Raw genomic sequence first — 25,098 nt, 5'->3', positions numbered from 1 at the left:
GAATCGCTTGAACCCGGGAGGTGGAAGTTGCAGTGAGCCAAGATTGTGCCACTGCCCTCCAGCCTAGGTGACAGAGTGAGACTCCATCTCAAAAACAAAAACAAACAAACAAAAAAATCCTCAATACTGGCCACTCCATACAATAGGATTCTTTTCTAATCTCATAAATCAGAAAAATCACTCTGCCACTCATGGAGTGAGTTGGAGGAAAGGCAAAGGATATAGCAAAAATTACTCCCCAAAACTTGTTCCCTCCTGGGGAGTGAAGTGCCCACTTAACAGGCTGAGGTTGAAAAACAGAGCAGGAAAGAATGATGTTCCCTAACATGTATATTCCAAGGTACATTATCTTTAATCCAACAAACCTTTATTGCTACCTACTACAGCAGGTATAGTGCTAGATGCTAGAGATGTAACCATGAGTAAAATAGTTTCATGGAGTAGACAGACACATAAACAACTAATCAAAGTAGACTTCCGCTCGAAGCCATAATGGAGTAGCTGATATCAGACTCACTGTCCTGCCGTAAACAACTACGAAACTGGACAGAAGATACAATCCAACTGTTTTTCAGTCAGGAGGTAACAGGTGGGGCAAGGTTGCAATCCTGAGAAGGGAAACCTGAAGTGAGTCCCGTAACTGCCCAGCTGTATGTTAAGGGACAATTTCCCAACCATGACGTAGGAAGCTGGAACCCAAACAGAACACATGGGTCTCACTGAGCCCAGGAAGCAGAGATGTGAGTTTGGCTAGAAGGTGAAGGGTGAGAATTTGAGAGGAATGAGCTGTGAAGAAAGGGGGCCCCACAATTCCAGTGGGAGGGTCTCCTGCCAGTCCGTGGCTAGACTACAAAGGCATTCGGCAAGACCACATGATGTTTATTAATTAGATGGTAGATGCTACAGGGCTGAGAGGGAGACTCACTAGAGGTCAAGCAGTGCCCTCTAGGCGGGCAAGAGGATCATGCTGGAACTCTAGCCCTGCCAGAGTGAAGACTGAAGCAATCACATTAATGCCATACACCAGCAGAGACACCAGAAAGGCCTCACCTTAGGAGTAAGGACCACACTCTAGAGCAAAACCTACTCGGAACCTCTCCTCACAAAGAGCCTAAGGCCACACAGAGTATAACATGGTATAATCATAGATAATATGAGAACATTAGAGAAGTCCACACCAGGGGTCTCAGGCAAAGCATGAGAAAGGAGCTTATGTTTACCTGAATTGGAATACATCATGCAGAATGGTAATGCCATATGCAGAGAAATGGAGCCCTCTACACAGAAATGTGAGATGAACTGTGACATGCATGTGAAGGACAGAAAAGAATAGAGAATGACTCAGGCAGCCAGGCGTGGTGGCTCACACCTGTAACCCCAGCACTTTGGGAGGGTGAGGCAGGTGGATCATTTGAGGTCAGGAGTTTGAGACCAGCCTGGCCAACCTGGTGAAACCCTGTCTGTAGTAAAAACACAAAAATTAGCCAGGCGTGGTGGCGGGGGCCTGTAATCCCAGCTACTCAGGAGGCTGAGGCAGGAGAATCACTTGAACCTGAGAGGCAGAGGCTGCAGTGAGCCAAGATCGTGCCACTGCACTCCAGCCTGGGTGACAGAGCAAGATTCTGCCTTGAAAAAAGAAGAAAAATGACTCAGGGATTTCTACCTCAGAATATGGCTAGAGGTGGTCTTTTCATGGTTATAGGGAATAAAGGAGAAGAAAGGGGGTAAAAGATCACAGGTTCAGTTTTGCTATACTAAGTTAGAGGTAGCCGTGAGACATCTTGGCTGGAGATGTGCAGCATACAGATGGCTAAGTGGTCTGGAGCTCAGGAATAGTTATAAATTTGGAAGTAGTGAGCACATAGGTTACAAGTGAGGAAATGAATGAGACTGCCCAGGGAGACCACAAGTGGGACAAAAAAGGGTGAAACAAAACCCTGACAAACAAAAGATGTAAGGGAGAGAAGGGAGTGGGGGAAAAATAATTAGAAAGTGCTGTGCATTGGCTAGGAGGAGGACAAAACAAAGCATGGCATAACTTAAGGCAAGTGAGGAAATGGTCTCAAGAAGGTAATCAAAGGTGTCAAATGCAGCAGAGATGTTAAGTAAGGTAAGAAGTAAAGGCGTCCAACTAGGAAGGTCAGTAGTTACCCTGGCAAAAGCCAAGGTCTGGGCAGAAGCCAGACCTTACTGAACTCAGAAGAGGACGAAGGTGGGAGAATGAAAATAGCAAATGTGGTCTACTCTTTCAGAAAGCTTCACTGACTGCAAAGATCAAGTCAGGGAACTGGACAGCAATCTTTCACGAAGAACAGTGCCCGCCTCAATAAATATTTATTAACTGAGTAAGTAATTTTAAAAATGAACAAAAGAATGAAGAAATCTATACCCATCTAGTTGTTTCCCTAGTCCTTGTCTCTTACTGTGTCAGTTTGTTCATCTATAAACTGAATACGTATTAGGCCCAAGCCAAGTTCCATTTCCTCCATGAAGCTTTCCTTGATTTTTCTAACCTTCAACAACCTTCTCTACTATAATAAAAAAGATGAACAATAACAAGTGTTGGCAAGGATGTAGAGAAACTGGAACCCCCATACTTTACTGGTGGAAATGTAAAATGGTGCAGCTGCTGTAGAAAACAGTTTCTCAAAAAAGTTAAACCAAGAGTTACCATATCATCCAGCAATTCCACTCCTATATATAAACATATATAAAAGTGAAATTTTATATATAAATTTATATACATATATAAATAATGGAATTGCTGGATCATATATATATTATTACATATTTATATACAAATAGTGGAATTGCTGGATCATATATATTATTACATATATATGATCCAGCAATTCCACTATTTATATATGTAATATATACGTATATAATTACATATATAATTATACATATATTACACGTGATTATAATCCAGCAATTCCACTATTTATATGTAAATTTATTTCATATATATTTATATATAAATTGCATATACATTTTAATATAGTGCAATTGGATATATACATATAGTGGAGTGGAATTATATATATATGTAATATATATATATACACACACATGATCCAGCAATTGTACTATTTATATGTAAATACATGTATTTATATATACAGATACCCAAGAAAATTAAAAAACATATGTTCACACAAAAATGTATATATAAATGTTAAGAGCAACATTGTTCATTATAGCCAAAAAGTAGAAACAACCCAATGTCCCTCAACTGATGAATGGATAAACAAAAGTGGCATATCCATAAAATAGAATATTATTCAGCCATAAAAAGAAATGAAGTACTGATACCCGCTAGGATATGGATGAACCTTGGAAATATTATGCTAAATGAAATAAGCCAGACGCAAAAGGCCACGTATTGTACGATTCCATTTATGAAATGTCCAGAATAGGCAAATCCATAGAGTCAGAAAGTAGATTTGTGGTTTCTAGTAGCTGGGGGAGGAGAGGATAGGGAGTGACTGCTACTGGATACAGGGCTTCTTCTAGGGGTGAGAAAAAAGTTCTAGAATTAGACAGTGGTATATTTCAATTTTAAAAAACTTCTTGGCCAAGTGCAGTGGCTCATGCCTGTAATCCCAGCACTCTGGGAGGCCAAGGCAGGTAGAATGCTCAAGGCCAGGAGTTTGACACCAGCCTGGCCAACATGGCAAAACCCCATCTCTACTAAAAATACAAAAATTAGCCAGGTGTGGTGGCGCACCCCTGTAGTCCCAGCTACTCGGGAGGCTGGGGTACGAGAATTGCTTGAACCCCAGAGGCTGAGGTTGCAGTGAGCTGAGATTGTACCACTGCAGTCCAGCCTGGGCAACAGTGTGACTCTGTCTCAAAGAAAAAAAAAAAACTTCCTCTAATCTCTTTACTACAGAACACCTAAATTCTACCCATCTCTTTAGGACTACCTCTACTTGTTTGTATTGAACGAAATTACTGAGATGTTCCTTGAAGACAGAGTCTCATCAACTTTCTCCTGGACTATTTCATTAACATCCTAACGGATACCCTAACCTCTAACCCTGACCTCCCTCCCTTTTCCATCCACCTCCATCTCCACAATTACCATTCTTCTACACTCCTGCAAAAATTATTCAGAAATTTACCAGTATTATAGTATATTTAATACAGTATTAATAGTTTTATATTTAATACTAGCATTAAAGTATTATAGTGTTTGCCTTAAGAGGTGCACAAGACAAATCCCTGGGGCATGAAAAGAAAATATTAGAACTCTTCATATTTGCTTCTGTCGATCCCTTTAACATTTTGTTTTTGGCATCTCTTACACATACATAAGACATTAGTACAAAATTACGTGTTATAATGTATAAATTTATATACAGGGGTACATTCTAATTTTTCAATGGATTAAAGTGCATCATGAAAAAAATTTATAAACCATCTACCTAAAAAGATTAAAATTGAAGCTTCTTAGCATAGCATACAAATCCTTTGTGACCTAGCCACCACCTACCTCTTCTGGAGCTGCCATACCAGCTTTGCTCTTTATATTCCAGTAGTGCTAAACTGCTTGTGGAGTTTCTTCTATATACCAGGCTGTTTCACTTTTGTGCCTTTGCTCTTGCATTCCCATTGCACGGGAATACCCTTTGAATCCTTCAAATTCAACCTTCACAACTCTGTTCAGGCATCAGCTTCTCTAGAAAATGCTTCTCTAGAAAGAACTCCTTAGAGCACCCCTCTTTGCCTCCAAGCTAAATGCTTCTCCTATGGTTCCAATAGCACTCTGTGCGTTGCATCTTTTTTTTTTTTTTTTTTTAAGAGACAGGGTCTCCCTCTGTCACCCACACTGGAGTAGAGTGACATGATCATAGTTCACTGCAGTCTTGAATTCCCGGGCTCAGGTGATCCTCTCATCTCAGCCTTTCGAGTAGCTAGGACTACAGGTGCCCACCACCACCGGCTAATTTTTTTTATTTTTGTAGAGATGAGGTCTCACTATGTTGTCCAGGCTGGTCTTGAACTCCTGGCCTCGGGTGATCCTCCTGCCTCAGCCTCTCAAAGTGCTAGGATAAGCCAATGCACCTGGCCTCTACCTTTTCACTTGCTACTGGTAGTTATTCCAGAGAAAGGACTGTATTGTACTAATCTTTATTATCCTGGTGCCTAGTCTAGAAGCAGACTCCTATTAAGTTCTCAAAAAATGGTTCTGAATTGAATAGTTTTTCTCTGTACTCAAAATACATATTAACTAACTGTATAATCTCCTTCCCAGAGGTAGGGAAATGTCAGTACAAGTTTTCACAGCCAATTGTTAGCTTTGGGCCTAAGGACATTAGCTTCAGTGATTCTCCTTGTTTTAGATTTCTAGGGCCAATTAGGTCCTTGCATCCCCCACAAACATGCACACATAACTCTTCAGATGCATACATTCTTTCTTTGTATGTGTTAATATATTTGTTAAGATTTTAGTCAATCTTGTTGGTCTCAAAGGCATTGGTCTCCTTAAAGTGCCTTTCCATATCTCTGCTCTGATTTTGTTGTTTTTAAAGCTTAGTTCTTAAAGAACAATTCCCTTATTGGTAATTTATTAATTTATTCAGTCAACAAATATTTTATGCATCTACTATGTGCCAAGCCCTTGGTACCCGCTAAGAATATCCAGCATAACTAAAAGAGGCAACATGTCTGCTCTCAAGAAGCTGATAATCTATTGTAGGAATTTCCAAAACTCCCAGGATCACTTCCTATATGTCTCCAGATGAGAATCCCCAGGTCCAAAACGCTATTTTTCAAGCCACTTAACAATAAAATTAAACAGAAAAATAGCCATTCAATGGCACACAAGGAAAACACAGACAGACCATCTTTTATCAAATTGTAATCAATGCTTTCTAACAGTAGGGCTTCAGCACTGAACCCAAAAGTGGAAATAAAAAAGCTCACCATGTGTAAGTCAACAGTTGCCTGGGGCTCTACCAAAGATGGAGCAAACTCCCAAGTGGGAAGCGGGAGTGGAGGATAACTGCAGAGCTGCCTTAATTTGGTTAGTTTTTCAGAAATAATCCATGAGCTAAATAACAGCAGGAATCAAGAATGTATTTTATCTGGAAAAAACTGTAAACACTCAGGTAAACACTGAGTAAACTCATGAGTAGAGAAATACTGACTCAGGCTCCCACCAATAGGTTTTTGCTGTTATTATTTTGTTGTTGCTTTTTCAAGTAGGTTGTTTTCCCCCTTATATAAAAAGGTATACAAGTATACCAAAGAAAGGCCTAGAAAACACAGAAAAATATAAAGAGATAATAATTCCTCTAGTCAAAAAAAATAGATAAATATTTAGTTGTACATCTAGTTTCAGACTGTTTTGTATTACATAATTTTTTCTTCTTTTCACAAAATTGACGCCATATTGAATATGTAGTTGCATAATTTGATTTTATCATTTAATATTAGGAGCATTTTCCCATGTACTTTTTTTTTTAATTATTAAACATTTTTTAATTCTAAAGAGACAGGGCCTCACTATGTTGCCGGCTGGTCTCAAACCCCTAGGCTCAAGCAACCCTCCCATCTTAGCCCCCGAGTAGCTGGGACTAGAGACATGTGCCGCCACACCCAGCTTTTCTTTTAAAATATGAATTTAAGACTGGATAGTATCCCACCATGTGGAGATGCAAAGATTTTACCACTCTCCTATAATTAAGCAGGTTTTAGCAATATTTTGCAGCACAGAATAAATGAGTGTTGATGAGTGCTCTCATTCACAACTATCTAAATGTATCCTTCAGATAAATTCTTAAATGAAGAATTAAGTCAAAAAATATGAATTTTTTTAAGGCTCTTGATATTTATGCCAAGAAGTTATCTGTTCAAACTCCTCAGCACTGTATGAGGACAACCACATCACCCCTTGGCAGCACTAGATATTTTTACTTTAATCTTCATCAATATGATAGCTTTAAAAGGATATCTCATTTTAATCTGTCGTTTTGATTGGTAATGAGAATGAACATTTTAAATATATTCATTTTAATTTCTTATTTATGGCACTCTGTTTATGCCTTTTATTTATTTGTTCTTTTTTCCTTTCAGATGGAGTCTCACTCTGCTGGCCAGGCTGGAATGCTATGGTGCGGTCTTGATTCACTGCAACCTCTACCTCCCAGGTTCAAGCGATTCTCCTGCCTCAGCCTCCTGAGTAGGTGGGATTACATGTGCATGCCATCACGCCCGGCTAATTTTTTGTATTTTTAGTAGAGATAGCATTTCACTATGTTGGTCAGGGTGGTCTTGAACTCCTAACCTCAGGTGATCCACCCGCCTCGGCCTCCCAAGGTGCTGGGATTACAGGCATGAGCCACCGTGCCCAGCCCTTTTTATTTTTTCTATTAGGATATTCCTTTAAAAAAAAATGGGAAGGAGCTCCAATTAAATCAAAGTATTTAACAAATATGTCTGTCACATGTTGCTTGCATGTTCCCTCAATTTGAACACACATGGCTCTTGATCTTTTAATTTCCATGATAAAAGCTCCAAATTTTTCTAAAATAGAACTGGCATAACCTAATCCCCACCAGAACTACTCCTAACACCACTACCTTTGCACTTCTATACTTAATTAGGGTGCTGTTTTTAAGCACCAAGCTCAAGGTTATAAAGACTTGCACAATGAGCCTACAATGCTGTTTAACCAAGTGCTAGATTGGAAAGCACAGAAAGACTTGGAATTGCTTCTTCATCCTCTATACTTTGAATCCCTCAAATAACAAGCTGCTTACCATGGTACTGGGTAAAAAAAAAAAATTGCCGCCCAGCATGGTGGCTCACGCCTGTAATCCCAGCACTTTGGGAGGCCGAGATGGGAAGATAACAAGATCAAGAGATGGAGACCATCCTGGCCAACATGGTGAAACCTGGTCTCTACTGAAGATACAAAAATTAGCTGGGTGTGGTGGCGCGCACCTCTAGTCCCACCTACTCGGGAGGCTGACGCAGGAGAATCACTTGAACCCGGGAGATGGAGGCTGCAGTGAGCAGAGATCGCACCGCGCCACTGCATTCCAGCCTAGCGACAGAGTGAGACTCCGTTTCAAAAAAAGAAAAAAAAATTGCCTTTGGTCCTCCAAAACATCACCTGTGGTTGGAAGGCAGAGTACCAGAAGAGAAAGAGTATGAGCTCTACAGTGGACAAACCTGGATTTAGAATCCTAGCTCCATCATGTTCTTGCTGTGTGACGTTGGCCAAGTCATTTTGCCTCTCCAGGCCTCAATTTCCTTATCTATAAAATGAGAAGAAAACTATCTATTTTTGGGTTATCATGAAGATTAAATGAGATAAGGTATGTAATGTTTATAATTAGGAGTCTGGTATGTGGTAGGTGTGCTTCAAAAAATGTGATTTACACCAGGCATGGTGGTTGGTGCCTGCAATCCCAGCTATTCAGTAGGCCAAGGTTGGAGGATCGACTAAAGCCAGGAGTTCGAGACCAACCTGGGCAAAACAGCAAGACCCCAATCTCTTAAAAAAATGTAAAAATTAGCCAGGCAGACGGGTGCAGTTGCTCAGGTCTGTAATCTCAGCACTTTGGCAGGCCGAAGCATGCAGATCACTTGAGGTCAGGAGTTTGAGACCAGCGTGGCCAACATGGCAAAACTCTACCTCTACTAAAATATAAAAATTATAAAATATAAAAATTAGCCGGGTGTGGTGGTGTGCACCTGTAATTCCAGCTACTCGGGAGGCTGAGGCAGGAGAATCGCTTGAACCCAGGAGGTAGAGTTTGCAGTGAGCCGAGATTGTGCCACTGCACTCCAGCCTAGGTGACGGAGTGACACTGTCTTAAAAAAAAAAAAAAAAATTAGCCAGGCATACTAGCTCATGCCTGGAGGCTGAAGCAAGAGGACAGCTTGAGCCCAGGAGTTTGAGGCTGCAGGCAGCTATGATCGCACCATCGCACTCCAGCCTGGGTGACAAGATCCCATCTCTTTTTTTAAAAGAAGTGATTTTTCCCTACTCTGATGGTGCTAAATCAATTACTTATTTAATTGTAATGATCTTATATAAAATGTTGACCTGAAATAGTCAGCTGTCCCAGCAAAGCATCATCTGGGGTAAAAAAAAAACATGTAGATCAGCTTTCTGTCAAGTACAACTTCCACTGCTATAATTATGCAATCATCAACCATCACTGCAAGACAATAAAAACCCCAAAGCCGATGTTACTGAAATTGCTAAATACAATAATTACTAGGGTCTCAAAATCATGACCACCAATTCCTTTAGGAAAGCAACAGAAATCTTTGTAATTATAAGGGAAAAAGGCTGATTAGTTATCCCAGACGGTGGTCTCTACAGCAGAAGGTTTTTGGTCACTGGCCAGAATGGCAGCATACTCAGAAATCTTTCTCAAATTGCTGTTTTCTCACACTCATACTATGAAAGCACAATATCAACAAAAGAACTTAGAAAGAAAGAAAGAAAGGGCATTCTCCTTTGAAATTTAGCATTCTTGGCACTGATTCCCGGCAAGAGGCTTTACCCTGGTGAAATAATCTCTAGGAGGAAAGCACAGTCTACAAAATCTATCAACATAGCCCCTTGCTATGGAAAAAGTAAGGAACGCATTTTTCCCACAAGTGTAGATTCCTTTAGGAAAGGAAAGGAAGTTCAAGACCAGCCTGGGCAAATAGCAAGACTAAGCACCCATGCTGAGTGCTGTGCTACATGCTTTAATTATACTATCCCTCAAATCAAACCATGAGGTAGATATAACCCTTCCTCAAAGATAATAGGTAATTTGCTCAAGGTTTTATAGTCATTAAGTAGAAATACCCAGTTGACTTTTATCAAGTCTTAAAACAGTTGTGCCAATTCTCCCTTATGAAAAAGAATCCAATTTAAATTCTGGTTCCAAAACAAAACAAATAAATAAACCCAACAGACTGAGTATTAACCAAAAGGATGACCATTTCTGTCAATTGGCAGATTGCTTTTCTGCCTCCTAATAGTCCTTAAAATGAACTGAAGGACTCACATAAAGTGCCCTTTTCTAAAAAAAAAAATCTTAAATCTATAAAGAAAATGGTACCTGTTGACAACCACAGAACGCTGAAGCAAAAGCAAGTATAAAACAAGTACAGGGTTCTCAACCACTTCGCAGATGTCTGCCAATAATATCCTGATAAAATCCAGGAAGCAGGATTTGGCTTGACTCCCAGCCTCTTCTCCATGGCCCTCCAGACAGGCAGAACCAGTACACTAGAAGGACAGAAAGAGAAGAAATTACATGCCAAGTAATTAATAATTAATTCCTGGAAATGTGGAATGCTAGAAAATATGACAGATTAGGGGAAAGAAAAATTTCAAGTTTGTCTTTAATGGCTCAACCCTGCCTATAAATTTTAAACCTGGGCTTTGAGGTAGCCTATAATTATCAGAATAACAACACAGCAAGGGATATCAAATGAATCCACTGAAAACTAAAACTTTATATTCCTTTTTTTTTTTCTAATCTAACAGTAAATCACCTATGTGGTAGAATCGAAAGAGCACCAGCCTGCAGACAAGAAGATCTGAGTTTTAGTTGCAGTTCTGCTACTAATAGATTTGTGACTTTGACCAAACACACTTTCTTACTTTTGAGGAGAAGAGGTTGCACCCTCAGAGGTAAAGTAACCTGAGGGTTATGTCTGGCCCAGTATTTTTAAAATTTCTGAATGCAAATGTCTTTAGGCAAGGCATGCACTCTCCAGTCTGCTACTGTCCCCGCCCACCACTATTATCGTGAAAATCTATTCAATTTACACCTCAATGCTACCCACCCCAATCCCTGCATTCAACAAATATTTATGTCAGGCACTATGCTGGCTACTCCAGAATCTAGGGGCTGGATTATTTAGGTCTCTTCCAGTAGAAAAACTCATTTACCATAAATTTCTTCCCTCATATAAAACTTTGCTATACTGTCTAAATTAGTATATAAATATTGGCAACATTATGAGGGTTGACTGAGTTCTGAAGAAGCAATTCAAAAACTTCTGTCCAACTATGTACCTGTCATCTACATCCAGCAAATGACACAGGCTGCCAACCCCTAACTCCTATCCCACGGCCAGCATACAGGGAGATCAGCATTGCCTGGGCTGGATATCAATGCTGACTAATACCAGGAAACAGACACAGACATACACACAGCTGCAAAACTAAGGTGCAGCCCACCCAAGAAAAGGCTTTTGCAGAACCACACGCATCTGAAGGACTTCATCGTTCTCATTCACTTCCATCCATTCCTATTTCTAGTTATTTTGTAGTTGTATTTCAGGGAGCAGGGGGCAGAAAGGAGGTGTGTGGGCCAGAGACATGTTCAAGAGATTATGAAATGAAGCCTAAGTTAGAAAGTACATCCAGCAACTTCTCTAGCCTCCCAAGACAGAACGAGTGAGTATGCATGTGTGCGTGTATGTGTGTGTATGAATCTTACCCAACACATTTCTGCCTACCACAAAAGGATTTAAAACTCAAGGTGACTCAACAGCTGTCATCAATAGCCTGACAGGTGGGTGGGAGAAGCAGAAAAGAAATGAATAGCTTTTGAAAAATGGAGTAATAAACACCATTGGACTAACAAGCTGATTAGAAGTGCCATGTCTAACAAATCCTGCGTCTAAGAGAAAGGCAGAGTTAATTTCATTTGAACTCCTAACCAGTCATTCCTCTGAAACCTATAATTGCCTAAGGGCACAAATCACTGCTAGGGTCCAGTTAAAGGATTGCTGACCAAATGCAAGAACAACAACACATCACAAGATCCAAATAGTTTGTTACTGAATCAAAGGGTAACAACCCAGGGAGAGAACACACACCCCCACAATACTTGACAAATGAAAATCTAGAAAAGCTCACAATAGTTCTGGCATTTAGGGCGTTACAAGTACACCCAAAATAAAAGCACTCTCTGTTGCAGCAGCTGTTCAGACAGAGCAGGGGGTAATGTTTACTTAATACTTCAGGTTGATGGGGGATGTATCATAGTTCAGTCTGTCAACTACATACGTGGAACTCCATTTATGTACACAGCGATAAGATATGTTTGAACAACGATGGAGCACGTCTCAAACAGCCTATTCAGTTGGTATGAGTAATCGAGAATAAAGCTCTTTTTTAAAGTCTCAGATATTTGGGAAAGTTACAGAACAGACTGCCATGAATAGCTTTGCTTATATTTGCAGACACTGTTTTCCAAATAGCTGGAAAAATGAACAGATTGTTCTGGAAGGTCGTCTTTCCAATTTGTTCCTAGTTTTCAGTCTGTTAATCACAGGAGAGAGCACAAGGAGAGTCAGCTAATGCTCTTCACTAACTGCAACTACTGTCAGTTGGACACAACCACTATGAGACCAGAAGCCAAAGAGTTCCTGGAATCCCTCCAGAGGTAATCAATTTTGACTTCCTTCATTTCACCTTTGTGCTCACTGCAGCCACTACAGGACCCTCTGTGGAGCATAATTTTCAAAATCCTGGATGAGGCAGGTTTCACATTATAATGGACACACCGTGCTCAACCCCGTCCCCTCTTCATTCTGCATCAACTTTCTATCTCGGTGGGGAGACCAAACATCAGAGACAGCAACTAAAGTCTAGGCTGCAGAGGTCGAAGGTGGAAGAAGGACGGCAGCGCCCCGAACCCCGGCTGTCTGCCTGGCTGTCAGGGGATGGAGGGAGCTGCAGGACTAGGCCCAGGCCCGAGAGAAGCGGGGTTCAGCCTGGGACCCAAGCTGCGCACCTACAAGGACAGAAGCAGCTGGCTGCCCTGGCCGAGACAGGGGCGCCACCTCCGGACCCAACATCCGGCCAGCGCACCCGCTGGCATCGCCCGTCCCGCTTGCCCCTCCCCTGAGCCCATGGTCCTCGGCCTGGCAGCCAGCCGCCCCCGGCCACCTACCGGGGCTCAGGGCCACATAGCGGGGCCCCGGCTCTCGGCGGCCTCCGCCTCCTCCTGGTCCATGGGCTCGGGGACCCCCAACCTTCGCTCCCCTCACCCAGAGGAGGAGGAAGAGGAAGAAGGTAGTGCGGGCTCCCCACCCGGACAGCTACCTCTCGCCTCAGCCTCCCTGGACAGCGACGGCGGCCGGAAACGCCGCCTCCTCCCACCTCCCCGGGACCGACCCGGAAACACACTCTCCATGCTAACCAAGCCCTCCCGCCCCTCCCCCGGGAAGCGCAATGCCGGCCGCGAGACCAAGGGGGAGGAGGGGCAGTGCTGGGCGGGTAAAACTACGCACAAGCGAAGGAATCTGGGCCCCCAGCCTCTCGCCGCCCGCTCTCCAAAGGCAGTCTGCACCTTCCCTCCTTCACTCGAGCCCCAGGCCCCAGACTCGGGCAATGCCCACAAGCAAGATGGCGGCAACGGCGGCACCCCCTACTGCTTAGCGCCCTGACTTGCCATTGGCCAGAGCCCGGAGTGAAGCAGCCGCGGATTGGTCAAGAGCGGTGCGGGGGTGGGGGTGGAGCTGCAGCAGCCTGGAGCCAGGAGTGGGCAACGCGGCGTGAGCAGCGGCCCGAGGCTCCCGGAGCATCGTGCTGGGAGAAGACTTCGCCGCTCGGGGCCGCAGCCTGGTGAGCTCAGCCCCCTTCGGGCCCTCCCCTGCATCCCAGCCGGGGCCTCTCCGAGCCGGCGCTAATCGATGCCGACACACCCCGGGGACCCTATCGCGACTCCATCGCGCCATATCGCGACACCATCGTGCCCTGTCGAGACTCCATTTTGTCACAGCCCTTTTCAATATATATCTTTTTTTTTTTAATTTGCCCTGTCATCTTTGGGGGCTGTCTCCCATGTCGTGATTTTGACGTGATCTCTCCGTGACATCACCGCGCCATCGTGAAGTGTGATCTCATCGCCGCCCTGTCGTGACTTCATCAATGTCGTGTTGTGACCTGGCTGCGGCGGGACAGGTGGTGACCGCCAGGAACCCTCCTCCCCTTCTCATCTCCCCATCTCAGCAGCCCCGCTTCGATTATCCGGCTTTTGGATTCTCCGTTGTCCTGGGAACTATCCGGGACCCCCTCTTGCTTCTCCAGCCCCTGCCGGCATCCACAGGCTGGTAGCGGGACGGGGAGGGCGAGAAGAGGGAGCGCAAGGGGTTAATTCTGCTGCTGCCGCTGCTGCTGCTGCTGCTGCTGCAGCCTCTACCCGAGGGAGGGAAAGGAGAGGAGGCAAAGAGCCTGCGGGGGCGACTGAGAGCCCTGGCTGGAGGGGTGGGGTCCCCAAAGGGGCCTCCAAGCCTTCCCTGTTGAGCATCTTGTATTCTCACTTCTGAAGCGTCTCTCTGCCTCTGAAGAAGGGAGGGGAAAGGAAGCCTAGGGTGTCCTTTTCTCCCATGTCAGCCTGAGTCCGGATAATCGAACTTCACCCATGTATGTCTCCATTCCTCCCTGTCTGTCCTCACCACTCACTCCCTCTGTGTCCCTGTGGAGGGAAATAAAACCCAGCCTCTGGTGCCAGGGGGACAGCTGAGCAGTGGGGCCAGCCCCCGCCCACCCCCAGGAGACTGGTGAGGAGAGCTGTCCAGCTGAGCAGCAGCATGCATGGTCCTTCTTTCCCGCTTTCTGGAGGTGACCTTGGACCAGGGTCCCTTCTTTATCCCTAAGGATTTGCAGATCCAGCCCCTTAAGGGGCTTCCTGGGGGGAGGTCAGTCCTGAGGAGTCCACCCCTCCACATTCTCTCCTCCCCTCCCTGTGTGCTAATCCCTCCCTCCCTCCATCCTCCACTCTCACCCCCACCCCACCCCCGTCCCTCCTCTGCAGAGGGATGCTCAGTCCCTCTTGTGTTCACAGTTGGGCAAGGCGAGCATCATGGCCTCAGATTGCGAGCCAGCTCTGAACCAGGCAGAGGGCCGAAACCCCACCCTGGAGCGCTACCTGGGAGCCCTCCGTGAGGCCAAGAATGACAGTGAGCAGTTTGCAGCCCTGCTGCTAGTAAGGAACTGGCTGAAAATTGGGAGGTGGGAAGGGCTGGGTGGTTGGGCCCCCAAGGAATGGGGTCAGTGAGTCCCCAAGGATATGTACGTAGTGCTAGCAACCCTGGAGGCACCAAAGAAGGCCCAAGACCCCTACCTTTGTGCTCTTTCTTGCTCCCCCTGAGAATGGGGGCAAAGGGGAGAATGGGACTGAATAAGGCTGTGGCACTAGGGGCTGCCTGGGTCTGTTTTCTGGGGCGTCCCAGAGCAGATGGGAGCTGACTCATAGGGTAACAGCAGCAGGTAGTAACTAGTGCAGAGTACTTGACGGCTGGGGATGGTTGTTCTGGGCCTGGAGAGAGTAGCAGGGCTGGAAGTGGCTGGGGAGGGGTCCTAGGGGAAGGCCAGGATGGCAGTAGGTAGGTTAAGGAATGGGAGCTAGTTCGGGGCTTAGCCTTTTTGGAAGAACCCAAGCTGGGGACAGCAGAGCAGAAGCTGCAGTGCTAGGAAGGGGGGGTTGTGTGTGGGGGGTGAAGGGAGGAGGGAGTACAGCCGCTGCTTGTTTGCCATGGCAACAAGGAGAAGGCTCTGGAGTCAAGGGCTCACACTGCAGCAGAGGAGGTGTTTAGGTGAAATGTAAGGGGAAATGTTTTGACAGGCGGAGCGGCGAGACACAGGAGCCATTTCCCCTGAGAAGGTGGCAGAAATGGATCAGGGACTTCTCTGGAGGGAGCAATTAAGGAAGGACTTTAAATCCTTGGGAGATCTTAAACACTGAGTTCTAAGCCCCTTCCATCCCAGGTTGTGGGCATTTAGACATCAGGAAGAACTTCTCAACTGGCCAGGTGTTGAAATGCTCAAATGAATGGTTGAGGAAGACTAGACCTCACTTCCATGGGACAGTCACAGATGAGAGGGATCCCAGAGGTCACATTTATCTGCCTCTAAGGAGAAAAAAGGAGCTGGATGAAATGACCCCAGATGAGTCCTGTTGCATAACCTCATCTTGCTAGTCCTCAGTGCCCCGGGATGCAGGAGAGGGACAGTCTTTGCCACTTCTTCCTTTCATCCTGATGATAGCACATACCCCCTATAGGTGACCAAGGCAGTCAAAGCAGGTGACATAGATGCCAAAACTCGGCGGCGGATCTTCGATGCTGTCGGCTTCACCTTCCCCAATCGTCTCCTGACCACCAAGGAGGCGCCAGATGGCTGCCCTGACCATGTTCTGCGGGCTTTGGGCGTGGCCCTGCTGGCCTGCTTCTGCAGTGACCCTGAACTGGCCGCCCATCCCCAAGTCCTGAACAAGATTCCCATTCTTAGCACCTTCCTCACAGCTCGGGGGGACCCGGACGATGCTGCCCGCCGCTCCATGATTGATGACACCTACCAGTGCCTGACGGCTGTAGCAGGCACACCCAGAGGGCCTCGGCACCTTATTGCTGGTGGCACTGTGTCTGCCCTATGCCAGGCATACCTGGGGCACGGCTATGGCTTTGACCAGGCCCTGGCACTCCTGGTGGGGCTGCTGGCTGCTGCGGAGACACAGTGCTGGAAGGAGGCGGAGCCCGACCTGCTGGCCGTGTTGCGGGGCCTCAGTGAGGATTTCCAGAAAGCTGAGGATGCCAGCAAGTTTGAGCTCTGCCAGCTGCTGCCCCTCTTTTTGCCCCCGACAACCGTGCCCCCTGAATGCTACCGGGATCTGCAGGCCGGGCTGGCACGCATCCTGGGAAGCAAGCTGAGCTCCTGGCAGCGCAACCCTGCACTGAAGCTGGCAGCCCGCCTGGCACACGCCTGCGGCTCTGACTGGATCCCGGCGGGCAGCTCCGGGAGCAAGTTCCTGGCCCTGCTGGTGAATCTGGCGTGCGTGGAAGTGCGGCTGGCACTGGAGGAGACGGGCGCGGAGGTGAAAGAGGATGTGGTGACCGCCTGCTATGCCCTCATGGAGTTGGGGATCCAGGAATGCACTCGCTGTGAGCAGTCACTGCTTAAGGAGCCACAGAAGGTGCAGCTCGTGAGCGTCATGAAGGAGGCTATAGGGGCTGTTATCCACTACCTGCTGCAGGTGAGGGTGCAGTGACCCACAGAGGGGGCCCAGTATGGGGGGAGCCAGTGCTGGAGCTGGGAGGCAAGGGGGAGGAGAATAATGGGGAGACAGCGAAGCTGCATGTCCACACAAGCTGATACTGTAGCCAGCACTCCAGGGAGTAGCGTGCGGCCCAACCTCCCTCTCTCCCCCTCCCTCCACACAAGCACCATACCACACACCATATGTGCACTCACATCACAGTACACACACACACGCACACACACACAACACAGTAACCTCCCACTCAAACGCTCCCCCCAATACACACACACTACACGCCACACACCTCTCCCCAACACATGCACACAAGATTGAAGCAGTCTGTTCTGCTCACTCCATAGCATTGTTTTATACACGCACACACCCGAACTTCTAATGGTGCAGGGAAGAGAAGCAGGGCTGCCTGGTTCTTGGCCTCTGTAGAGGTCTGGCTAGATCAGTGTGCCTGCCTCCCCTATATCCCCTCCTGCCTGCCCGCCTGAGAGGCCAGCTGTCCTGTCCCACAGGGATTCAGTCATGATTCTGGTCTCTTTAATGGCCTGCTCCAGCCACCGAGCTCACCAGCCATATTTTCCATGCACCACACTAAGCTCATGTCTTTTTTCTGACTTAGCCCAAAAGAGAGCATCCCTTCACTCCCACCATTGGGAGCAGTTACACAGTAGCCAGGAACCTGCCCTCCCGCCCCAGGTCAGAGCTGCTGTAAAGGGTGTTTAACTTAGCTTTTGACCTGTGAATTTCCTTCTAGCCTTGAGACACTCCAGAGGTAGGGAGTTAGGGAGATGTGACTGGAGCCTCAGCGAGTACGGGGGCATGCCACTCAATTCACTCAGGCCCAGTTCACTCAACAGACGTGCGTGGAGGGCCTGGCTCACTCTGTGCCAGTCCCTTGTGTGCGTCCCTACCACATGCTAGGTGCTGTGTTAATGGGACAGAATAAAGGTTGGGGCCTGCCTTTGAAAGGCTCACAGGCCAGAATTTCCTTCTAGTTGTATTATTTCTAGCTGGCTGGCCTCTGGCAAGGCAGGGAGGGTCCCTGGTCCTGCTCCATCTCAAGGGGGTCCTGTGGCAACAGGTGGGGTCAGAGAAGCAGAAGGAGCCCTTTGTGTTTGCCTCGGTGCGGATCCTGGGTGCCTGGCTGGCCGAGGAGACCTCATCCTTGCGTAAGGAGGTGTGCCAGCTGCTGCCCTTCCTCGTCCGCTATGCCAAGACCCTCTACGAGGAGGCCGAGGAGGCCAATGACCTTTCCCAGCAGGTGGCCAACCTGGCCATCTCCCCCACCACCCCAGGGCCCACCTGGCCAGGAGACGCTCTCCGGTGAGTCTGTAGTTACAGTCTGTCCAGCTAGATCATTCTACCGAAAAGCGTTAACACAAGGACACCCCTCCCCACAAACTGAGCTGTGCCAGGCTTCCTGATTGGGCCATGAGATTTCCCTTAGGGTTATTTCTGTTTTGGGGGGCTTGTTCCCACAGGACTCCTCGGCTGCCAGGTGTCACTTGCCAACCCCAGATTTCTCAGTTAAAAGAGAACTTATACTTATTGAGCACCTACTACGAGCCAGGTATTTTGCTATACCCTTTACCAAAATGATCTCATTTGGTCCACGTGGTAAATCTAACAGAAGTCTCGTTCACATATGAAAGATTAGGAAACTGAGGCTCATACAGATTAAAGTCACTTGCCCACAGTCACACTTTGTGGCAGAGCCCAAGTTTGGTCCTGGGTTGTGCGACTCTGAAGCTTGTACTTTTTCTGTGGTACCTGCGAGGATGTGTCCTTCTCCCCTACTTCCATTTCTCTTAGGCAAGGTGCCCTAAAAAGGGAATCTGTGTGCCTTCATCTCTCCCAATCCCACACACGTCTGTCCCTTCCACATCCCCAGGCTTCTCCTGCCTGGCTGGTGCCACCTGACCGTTGAAGATGGGCCCCGGGAGATCCTGATCAAGGAAGGGGCCCCCTCGCTTCTGTGCAAGTATTTCCTGCAGCAGTGGGAACTCACATCCCCTGGCCACGACACCTCGGTGCTGCCTGACAGCGTGGAGATTGGCCTGCAGACCTGCTGCCACATCTTCCTCAACCTTGTGGTCACCGCACCGGGGCTGATCAAGTGAGGGGCTCGGGAGAGGTGGGGGAGGAGGCCGGAGGAGGCAAAGGAGGCTGCCCAATTGCCTCAATTCTCAGTCTCCTACTTTGCCCCCCATGCCCATGGATTTGTTAGTGGTAGCATGGGGGTCTCAGAGTAGACATAGCCAGCCCCGCACAAGGGATTCGGCATGTCTGGAACCCCCAGGTACTATCTCAGCATGTCTGCTTGCTCCAATCTCTGCCCCCCAGATGCTATGTTTGGGGCCCAAAGTTAATTATTCACCCTACTGCCTAATTTCTTGCCAAGGGCTTGATTTGGCTGTACTAGACCCCCACCTACCTCCATCTTTCCCCCCTTTCTTTTCCAGGCGTGACGCCTGCTTCACATCTCTTATGAACACCCTCATGACGTCGCTACCAGCACTAGTGCAGCAACAGGGAAGGCTGCTTCTGGCTGCTAATGTGGCCACCCTGGGGCTCCTCATGGCCCGGCTCCTTAGCACCTCTCCAGGTAAGAACTGGGGATCCAGTCCTAATGGGTGAGGGCGGAAGACCTGGGTGGACCTCCTGTGTTTGGGGCAAAAGTCACCATTTAGAAGATGGTTTTGCAGCATTTTCTAAGCAAGAGGAAATCTTTGCAGTGTATCTCCATCCCCCACCCCCACCGTTCTTCCCAAAATGCTAACATTCTCTTTCTTCTGAAGACTTCTAAGGCGAAGTCTGGTGGGTGTTAAGTACAGACCTGCTCACAGGCACAGGCATAGGCACCTGGAATCCCTGGCATCCAGAGGAATCTGAATCCAGTGTTTTCAAGGTGGAGCCGCCCCCACCCAGGCCTTGAGTCAGAAACCTGACTTCCTTCCATTGATGTTTTTCTCTGTTCTGCTCGGTACCTCACCCCCATCAGTGACAGGCTTCAGCACTTGGTGTCCCTCTATGCACACCTTCTCCCTACCTCTGCCTCACTCTGGCTGTTTGCAGGGGGAGGGACGTCCCCTCCAGCCCCTGGCAGCCCTCTGTGTCTCCCACTTTGGCCGTGGGTGTCTGCTTGCGTCCCTCTGTCCCTGCCTGTTCCCTGTGCCCCATCTGTCAGGTTGGAGGAGCTGAGCAGATGCCTGGGAACAGGGCATAACGTGCCCGTACCCTCCACTGCCTCTGTGTTCCTTTTGAGAGGTTCCCAGCAGGGTACCCAGTCATGGGAAGGGGTGCACATCCCTGTACACCAGGAGCCCACTCTGCACTCTCAGTCCCAGGCTGCATCTCTGCAGCCCCCAATTTCATGGTCCCAGTTCTGGCTCACCCTCAAATACCACCAGGTTAGGTTGACAGCTTCCTGGAGAGCACCTGCAGTGTGAGGGTCACCCCGCTGAACAGCCTGTAAGCAAAGCAGGCTCACTTGCTCATGTTCCTCTCTGGCGCCCTCTTCTGGCCCAAGGATCAAATGGTGCAACTCCCTTAACCTGTGTCTGAGCTCTGTGTCCAGAACCCTGAGGGGTTCTCTCTCCCATCTGACCCTGTGACTCACCCCCACCTCCTGTGCCGGTAGAGGTCTTGGTGGTTGAGTGTACCAAGATGATCACATTTAATTCTCACAACAAATTTCTAAGATGAGCACTATTGGCCCATTTTACAAGTAAAGAAACAGACCCAAAAAAGTTAATTACCCAAGGTCACACAGTGAGCATCTAAGGCAGGGTTTGAATGCAGGCAGTCTGATTCCAGGCTGTGCCCTGGCTCCTGCATGTGTCTACACAGAGGGATAGGGAAGGGTCTGGCACAGCAGCTGGTCTGTCCGATTCATGCCCCATTCCTTCCGTTACCTTGCAGCTCTTCAGGGAACACCAGCATCCCGAGGGTTCTTCGCAGCTGCCATCCTCTTCCTATCGCAGTCCCACGTGGCGCGGGCCACCCCGGGCTCAGACCAGGCAGTGCTAGCCCTGTCCCCTGAGTATGAGGGCATCTGGGCCGACCTGCAGGAGCTCTGGTTCCTGGGCATGCAGGCCTTCACCGGCTGTGTGCCGCTGCTGCCCTGGCTGGCCCCCGCTGCCCTGCGCTCCCGCTGGCCGCAGGAGCTGCTCCAGCTGCTAGGCAGTGTCAGCCCCAACTCTGTCAAGCCCGAGATGGTGGCTGCCTATCAGGGTGTCCTGGTGGAGTTGGCGCGGGCCAACCGGCTGTGCCGGGAGGCCATGAGGCTGCAGGCGGGCGAGGAGACGGCCAGCCACTACCGCATGGCTGCCTTGGAGCAGTGCCTGTCAGAGCCCTGAGGGGTGTCCACCGGGGACAGACCCAGGGGCGGGCAGAGAGGGAAGGAGGGAGGAGGCATCTTCCCTGAAGCCCCCAAACTGGCCCCCCACTCCCCAGACTTCCCCCCCAAAACACCCCAGCTTTCTGGCTTTTCTGAGGGCAAGGGCATGGTGCCAACCCCTCAAGTGTAAGGAACTGCGTTCCGCCCCTCAGGCCCCCGTGGGGGCAGGGATCGGCTTGGAAATCAACGTGGTTGTCCCCGCCAGGCCGGGGAAGGTTGGAGCAGCCCCCAGGGAGGGGGGCACTAGATGTCATTGTGCCCAATGTCTGGCTCCCCTGCAGGAGGGAGGCTCCAGGGTAAGACAGGGCTGGCAGGAGCAGACTGCCTCAGCCCATGTGCCCTGCCGGCCAGGGCGTGGGCTCCCCTTGGCTGTGGTGCCTCCTCTGGCCCCCCAGGTCCACGTCCTTTAAATTGGCCCTTTGGCTCTTGCCCTTGGCTCCCTTGGGCAGAGAGCAGGCTTAGGCCATTGATATCGCAGTTCTTCCTATCAACTTCGGTGACCCAGGGTCTGAACTGCCCCCATCCTAGGGCAACCTGGGGCAGACAGGCCTGGTAGGGGGTGGGGAAACCTTCTTCCACCTGAGCTTGCTTGAAGGGACCCAGGAGTCTTTGGGCCCAGATCTTTAAACCTTTGTGTCGTGTTGCAGCAGAGTGACGATGGGGGTTGGGGGGGTTATTTATTTTGCCTGTCCTTATCCCTGCTTGGACACCTGAGCATCTGATTCCTGTCCCCCTGGTGCCATCTGGCCTGGCTGGAGCCAGGAACAGGAGGGACACTTCCCCAGAATCCGCATGTTTCCCCAGTGATTGCACCCCACTGCCACCGTGGTGCCTGGCTTTAACTCCCACCCCTGCTATGACTCCTCTCTGCAGAGACGCGACTGGCGGCTCCAGCAGGGACTACCTTTCTTATAAACCCAGGGGGACCCCACACACACACACACACACACTTGATCCCTTGCTTCCCTCCCCACTTCCCTCCCCCAGTGCGTTCTGTGATCGCCAAGTTCAAAGCTGTGCACATGTGGACACTCAATAAATGTTCATTGGTGACGAGAAGCCTCCTGCGTGGTCTGCCCTGCACCTGCTCTCTCCCTTCCAGGCTCCATCACTTCATAGCTACCAGGTGCTGAACACATGCCCTGCTAAACACATCATGAGTCTTACCTCATTCAGCCCTTCCAAGAATCCTCTGAAGGGTTCTGATTTCACAGACAAAGCAACTTCGCATGGATAAGTGATTGGCTCAAGGTGTTGCCGCTAGTCAGTGCCAGAGCCAGGACTCCACACACGCCATCCGACTCCCCAGCCCACATCTTTCACTTATACAGCAGGTTGCCAAACTCATGTTGACGTGGCCAGGCCTTGTGGGGGCTCTGGTGCTCTCAAGTACAGATGAAGCACTGCACCCCCCTCTCCCATGTCACTGGGTTGCTGCCAAGTGGCCCTGCCATATCCTCCCATTTTTAAAGAAGTCAGAAATCCTAATTTGTATGTGAAACCCAACTTTTGAATGTCAGTAACTATCTTTAATTAAATAACTACTGATTTAAATAACCAAATGTAGCTTTCAGGTTACCAGCTGTTGATCCTCTATGCCAAATGAGAAGCCAGAGGGCCTGCGAGCTTCAGCAGATGAGCCAAGTACCCACTATGGGTACTTCACCAGTCCTGAGCCAAAGCTGTGAGGTTGGAGCCAGACAGGCCCCAGACCCATACCCTCTGCAACCTCCTCCACCTAGGCCCTCAAACCTATAAGCACGTGCTGAGCATAGCCTATGTGCCCACCTGTGGTTGGCTATGCATAGACAGGAATATTTATTTATTGACTGGATGTACTGAAAGCCATCTTCTTAGCATGGATTCTCCAGGGTAAATATGAAAAGACATAGAGGCTAGGTGTGGTGGCTAACACCTGTAATCCCAATACTTTGGGAGTCTGAGGTGGGAGGATCACTTGAGCCCAGGAATTCAAGATCAGCCTAGGCAACACAGTGAGACCCCATCTCTACAAAAGAAAAACAATTAGCCAGGCATGGTGCCTCGTGCCTGTAGTCCCTGCTACTCCCGAGACTGAGGCGAGAGGATCTCTTGAGCCCAGGGGTTTGAGGTTATAGTGAGCTATGATCACACCATTGCATTCCAGCCTGGAAGACAGGGTGAGATCCTGTCTCAAAAAAAAAAAAGTGTAAGCAGTGGCTTCTATGTAGGTCCAAACACAGTGTGGCTGGAGCATGAGAGCCCCTCAGACTGGCCAAACAATTACAGGAAAACTTACAGCAACTATGGGCTCTGAGACTTCAGGGTGAGGAGGGGCTTGCCAGGCAGACACGAAAAGGAACAGCAAGGTATGAACGCATGCAAGCTTGAGAACTGCGAGTAGTTTCTCATTCCATGTTGTATAGAGTGTAAAGTGTGAAGTGGTGGAAGATGAGGTTGAACCAGCAGGCATGGACCAGATCCTACTGTGCTGTGCTCAGAAGCTTAGACGTGGAATCATGCTGAGAGATCAAATTGCAGTTTTGTTTTTTGTAGAAACAGGGTCTCACTCTGTTGCCCAGCCTGATCTCGAAATTCATGGCCTCAAGTAATCCTTCTGCCTCAGCCTCCCAAAGTGCTGGGATTGTAGCCACCATCCCTGGCTAGACTGCAGATTTTTTAGCAGATTGAATGTGATCCCATTTGCATTTTGGGAAGATGAGGCACTGCAAGAGGAATGGCTGAGCCAGGGAGCTCAGAGAGGAGGTGCTAAGTCTGAACTAAGCCAGTGGCAATGAGGCTGGAGAAGATATAGGTAGGAGTTAATAGGACTTGGTGATTAACTGGAAGTGAAGAGGGGTAAAGAGAAGGGTGGGTAGAATCAAGGATGACTCCCAGATTCCTGATCTGGGAGACTGAGTGGATAATGGGGCATTCACTGTCACTAGGAACACTGGCACAGAGACAGATTTGTGCATACGATAACACAACTCAACTTGGTAAATGGCGAATTTGTGCTGCTCATGGAATATCCAAGGGGTAGTTGCTTTCTATGGTCTGGAGCTCAGGGAGAGTCTGGGCGAGTGACAGATTTGGGAGCTGTCAGTATAGATGGTCCCTGAAGTCATGGGAGGGACTGAGATCATCTGGGGAAGTGAAAAGAGAAGAGAAAGTTCCCAAAGAAAGTGACAGCCACCCATGGTCCCTGCTGTCAGGGTGCTCTCCCTCCCACAGTGGAGAAGTCAAACCCTGCAAAGCTTCCTAATACAAGGCAGACAGAGTTCTGTGCTTAAATGAGGTATGGTCAGAGAGTTCTGGCTTGCTCTTGGTATTTCAGCGGAGTGGGGAAAAAGGGAGATCTGAGCTGCAGTTGTGAGATCTAACCACGAGATGGCGCCTTGGCATCTCCTTGTGCCAGATTTCCCCACCCTGCAAACGCTCAGCCTGGCCTGGAGCAGGAGGTGATCAAAGGATGAGGATGGCTGTGTCAACAATAAATGAGGCAGATCAGAGTTTTTTCTTGACATAAAATCCAAATGCAAGCTCACTTTTTGAAAAGAGAAGGAGCCTTGGAGAAGAGCAGTATGCCAAGTGTGCCAAATGGGAGTCCACGTATGTTTGAGTGTGCAACCCTATATGTCAATATATGTCCCATGTTCCCATGTGTACTTGTGTTTCCCATGAATG

General features: G+C 48.4%; 2 protein-coding genes across 10 annotated transcripts in view; one reads left to right on the top strand and one right to left on the bottom strand.

Moving 5' to 3' along the window:
• KIAA0319L (KIAA0319 like) overlaps positions 1–13,386 on the bottom strand; it is a 123,521-nt gene extending 110,135 nt beyond the window's left edge. For 2 of the 7 annotated variants that reach the window (XM_054496315.2, XM_063665971.1), the window contains exons 1-2: positions 13,085–13,161; positions 10,080–10,249 (exon numbers count right to left, since the gene is read on the bottom strand). In XM_054496315.2, coding sequence (XP_054352290.1) covers positions 10,080–10,221 — 142 coding nt within the window. In that variant the 5' untranslated portion in view covers positions 10,222–10,249; positions 13,085–13,161. Of the gene's footprint in view, positions 1–8,184; positions 8,271–10,079; positions 10,250–12,932; positions 13,162–13,272 lie in introns of those variants that run through there. The other 5 variants (XM_054496304.1, XM_054496297.2, XM_054496326.2 and 2 more) reach the window with 5 other exon arrangements.
• NCDN (neurochondrin) lies at positions 13,352–22,491 on the top strand. 3 transcript variants are annotated; one of them, XM_054496351.2, is made up of 8 exons: positions 13,352–13,606; positions 13,878–13,945; positions 14,829–14,969; positions 16,047–17,015; positions 18,115–18,356; positions 18,925–19,149; positions 19,496–19,638; positions 20,955–22,491. In XM_054496351.2, exons 2-8 carry the CDS (start codon positions 13,913–13,915, stop codon positions 21,389–21,391), a joined length of 2,190 nt encoding a protein of 729 aa, XP_054352326.1. In that variant the 5' UTR covers positions 13,352–13,606; positions 13,878–13,912; the 3' UTR covers positions 21,392–22,491. The 3 variants fall into 3 exon arrangements, with proteins under 3 accessions (XP_054352326.1, XP_054352335.1, XP_054352345.1); XM_054496360.2 differs by lacking the exon at positions 13,878–13,945; XM_054496370.2 differs by lacking the exon at positions 13,878–13,945 and having other exon boundaries at positions 14,799–14,969.
• The last annotated feature ends 2,607 nt before the right edge of the window (positions 22,492–25,098 follow it).

This window comes from Pongo pygmaeus, chromosome 1 (genome assembly GCF_028885625.2).
Source record: "Pongo pygmaeus isolate AG05252 chromosome 1, NHGRI_mPonPyg2-v2.0_pri, whole genome shotgun sequence".
Lineage (NCBI taxonomy): Eukaryota > Metazoa > Chordata > Mammalia > Primates > Hominidae > Pongo > Pongo pygmaeus.
Note: the sequence above shows the minus strand (reverse complement) of the source record. Positions and strands in the feature narration are given on the sequence as shown.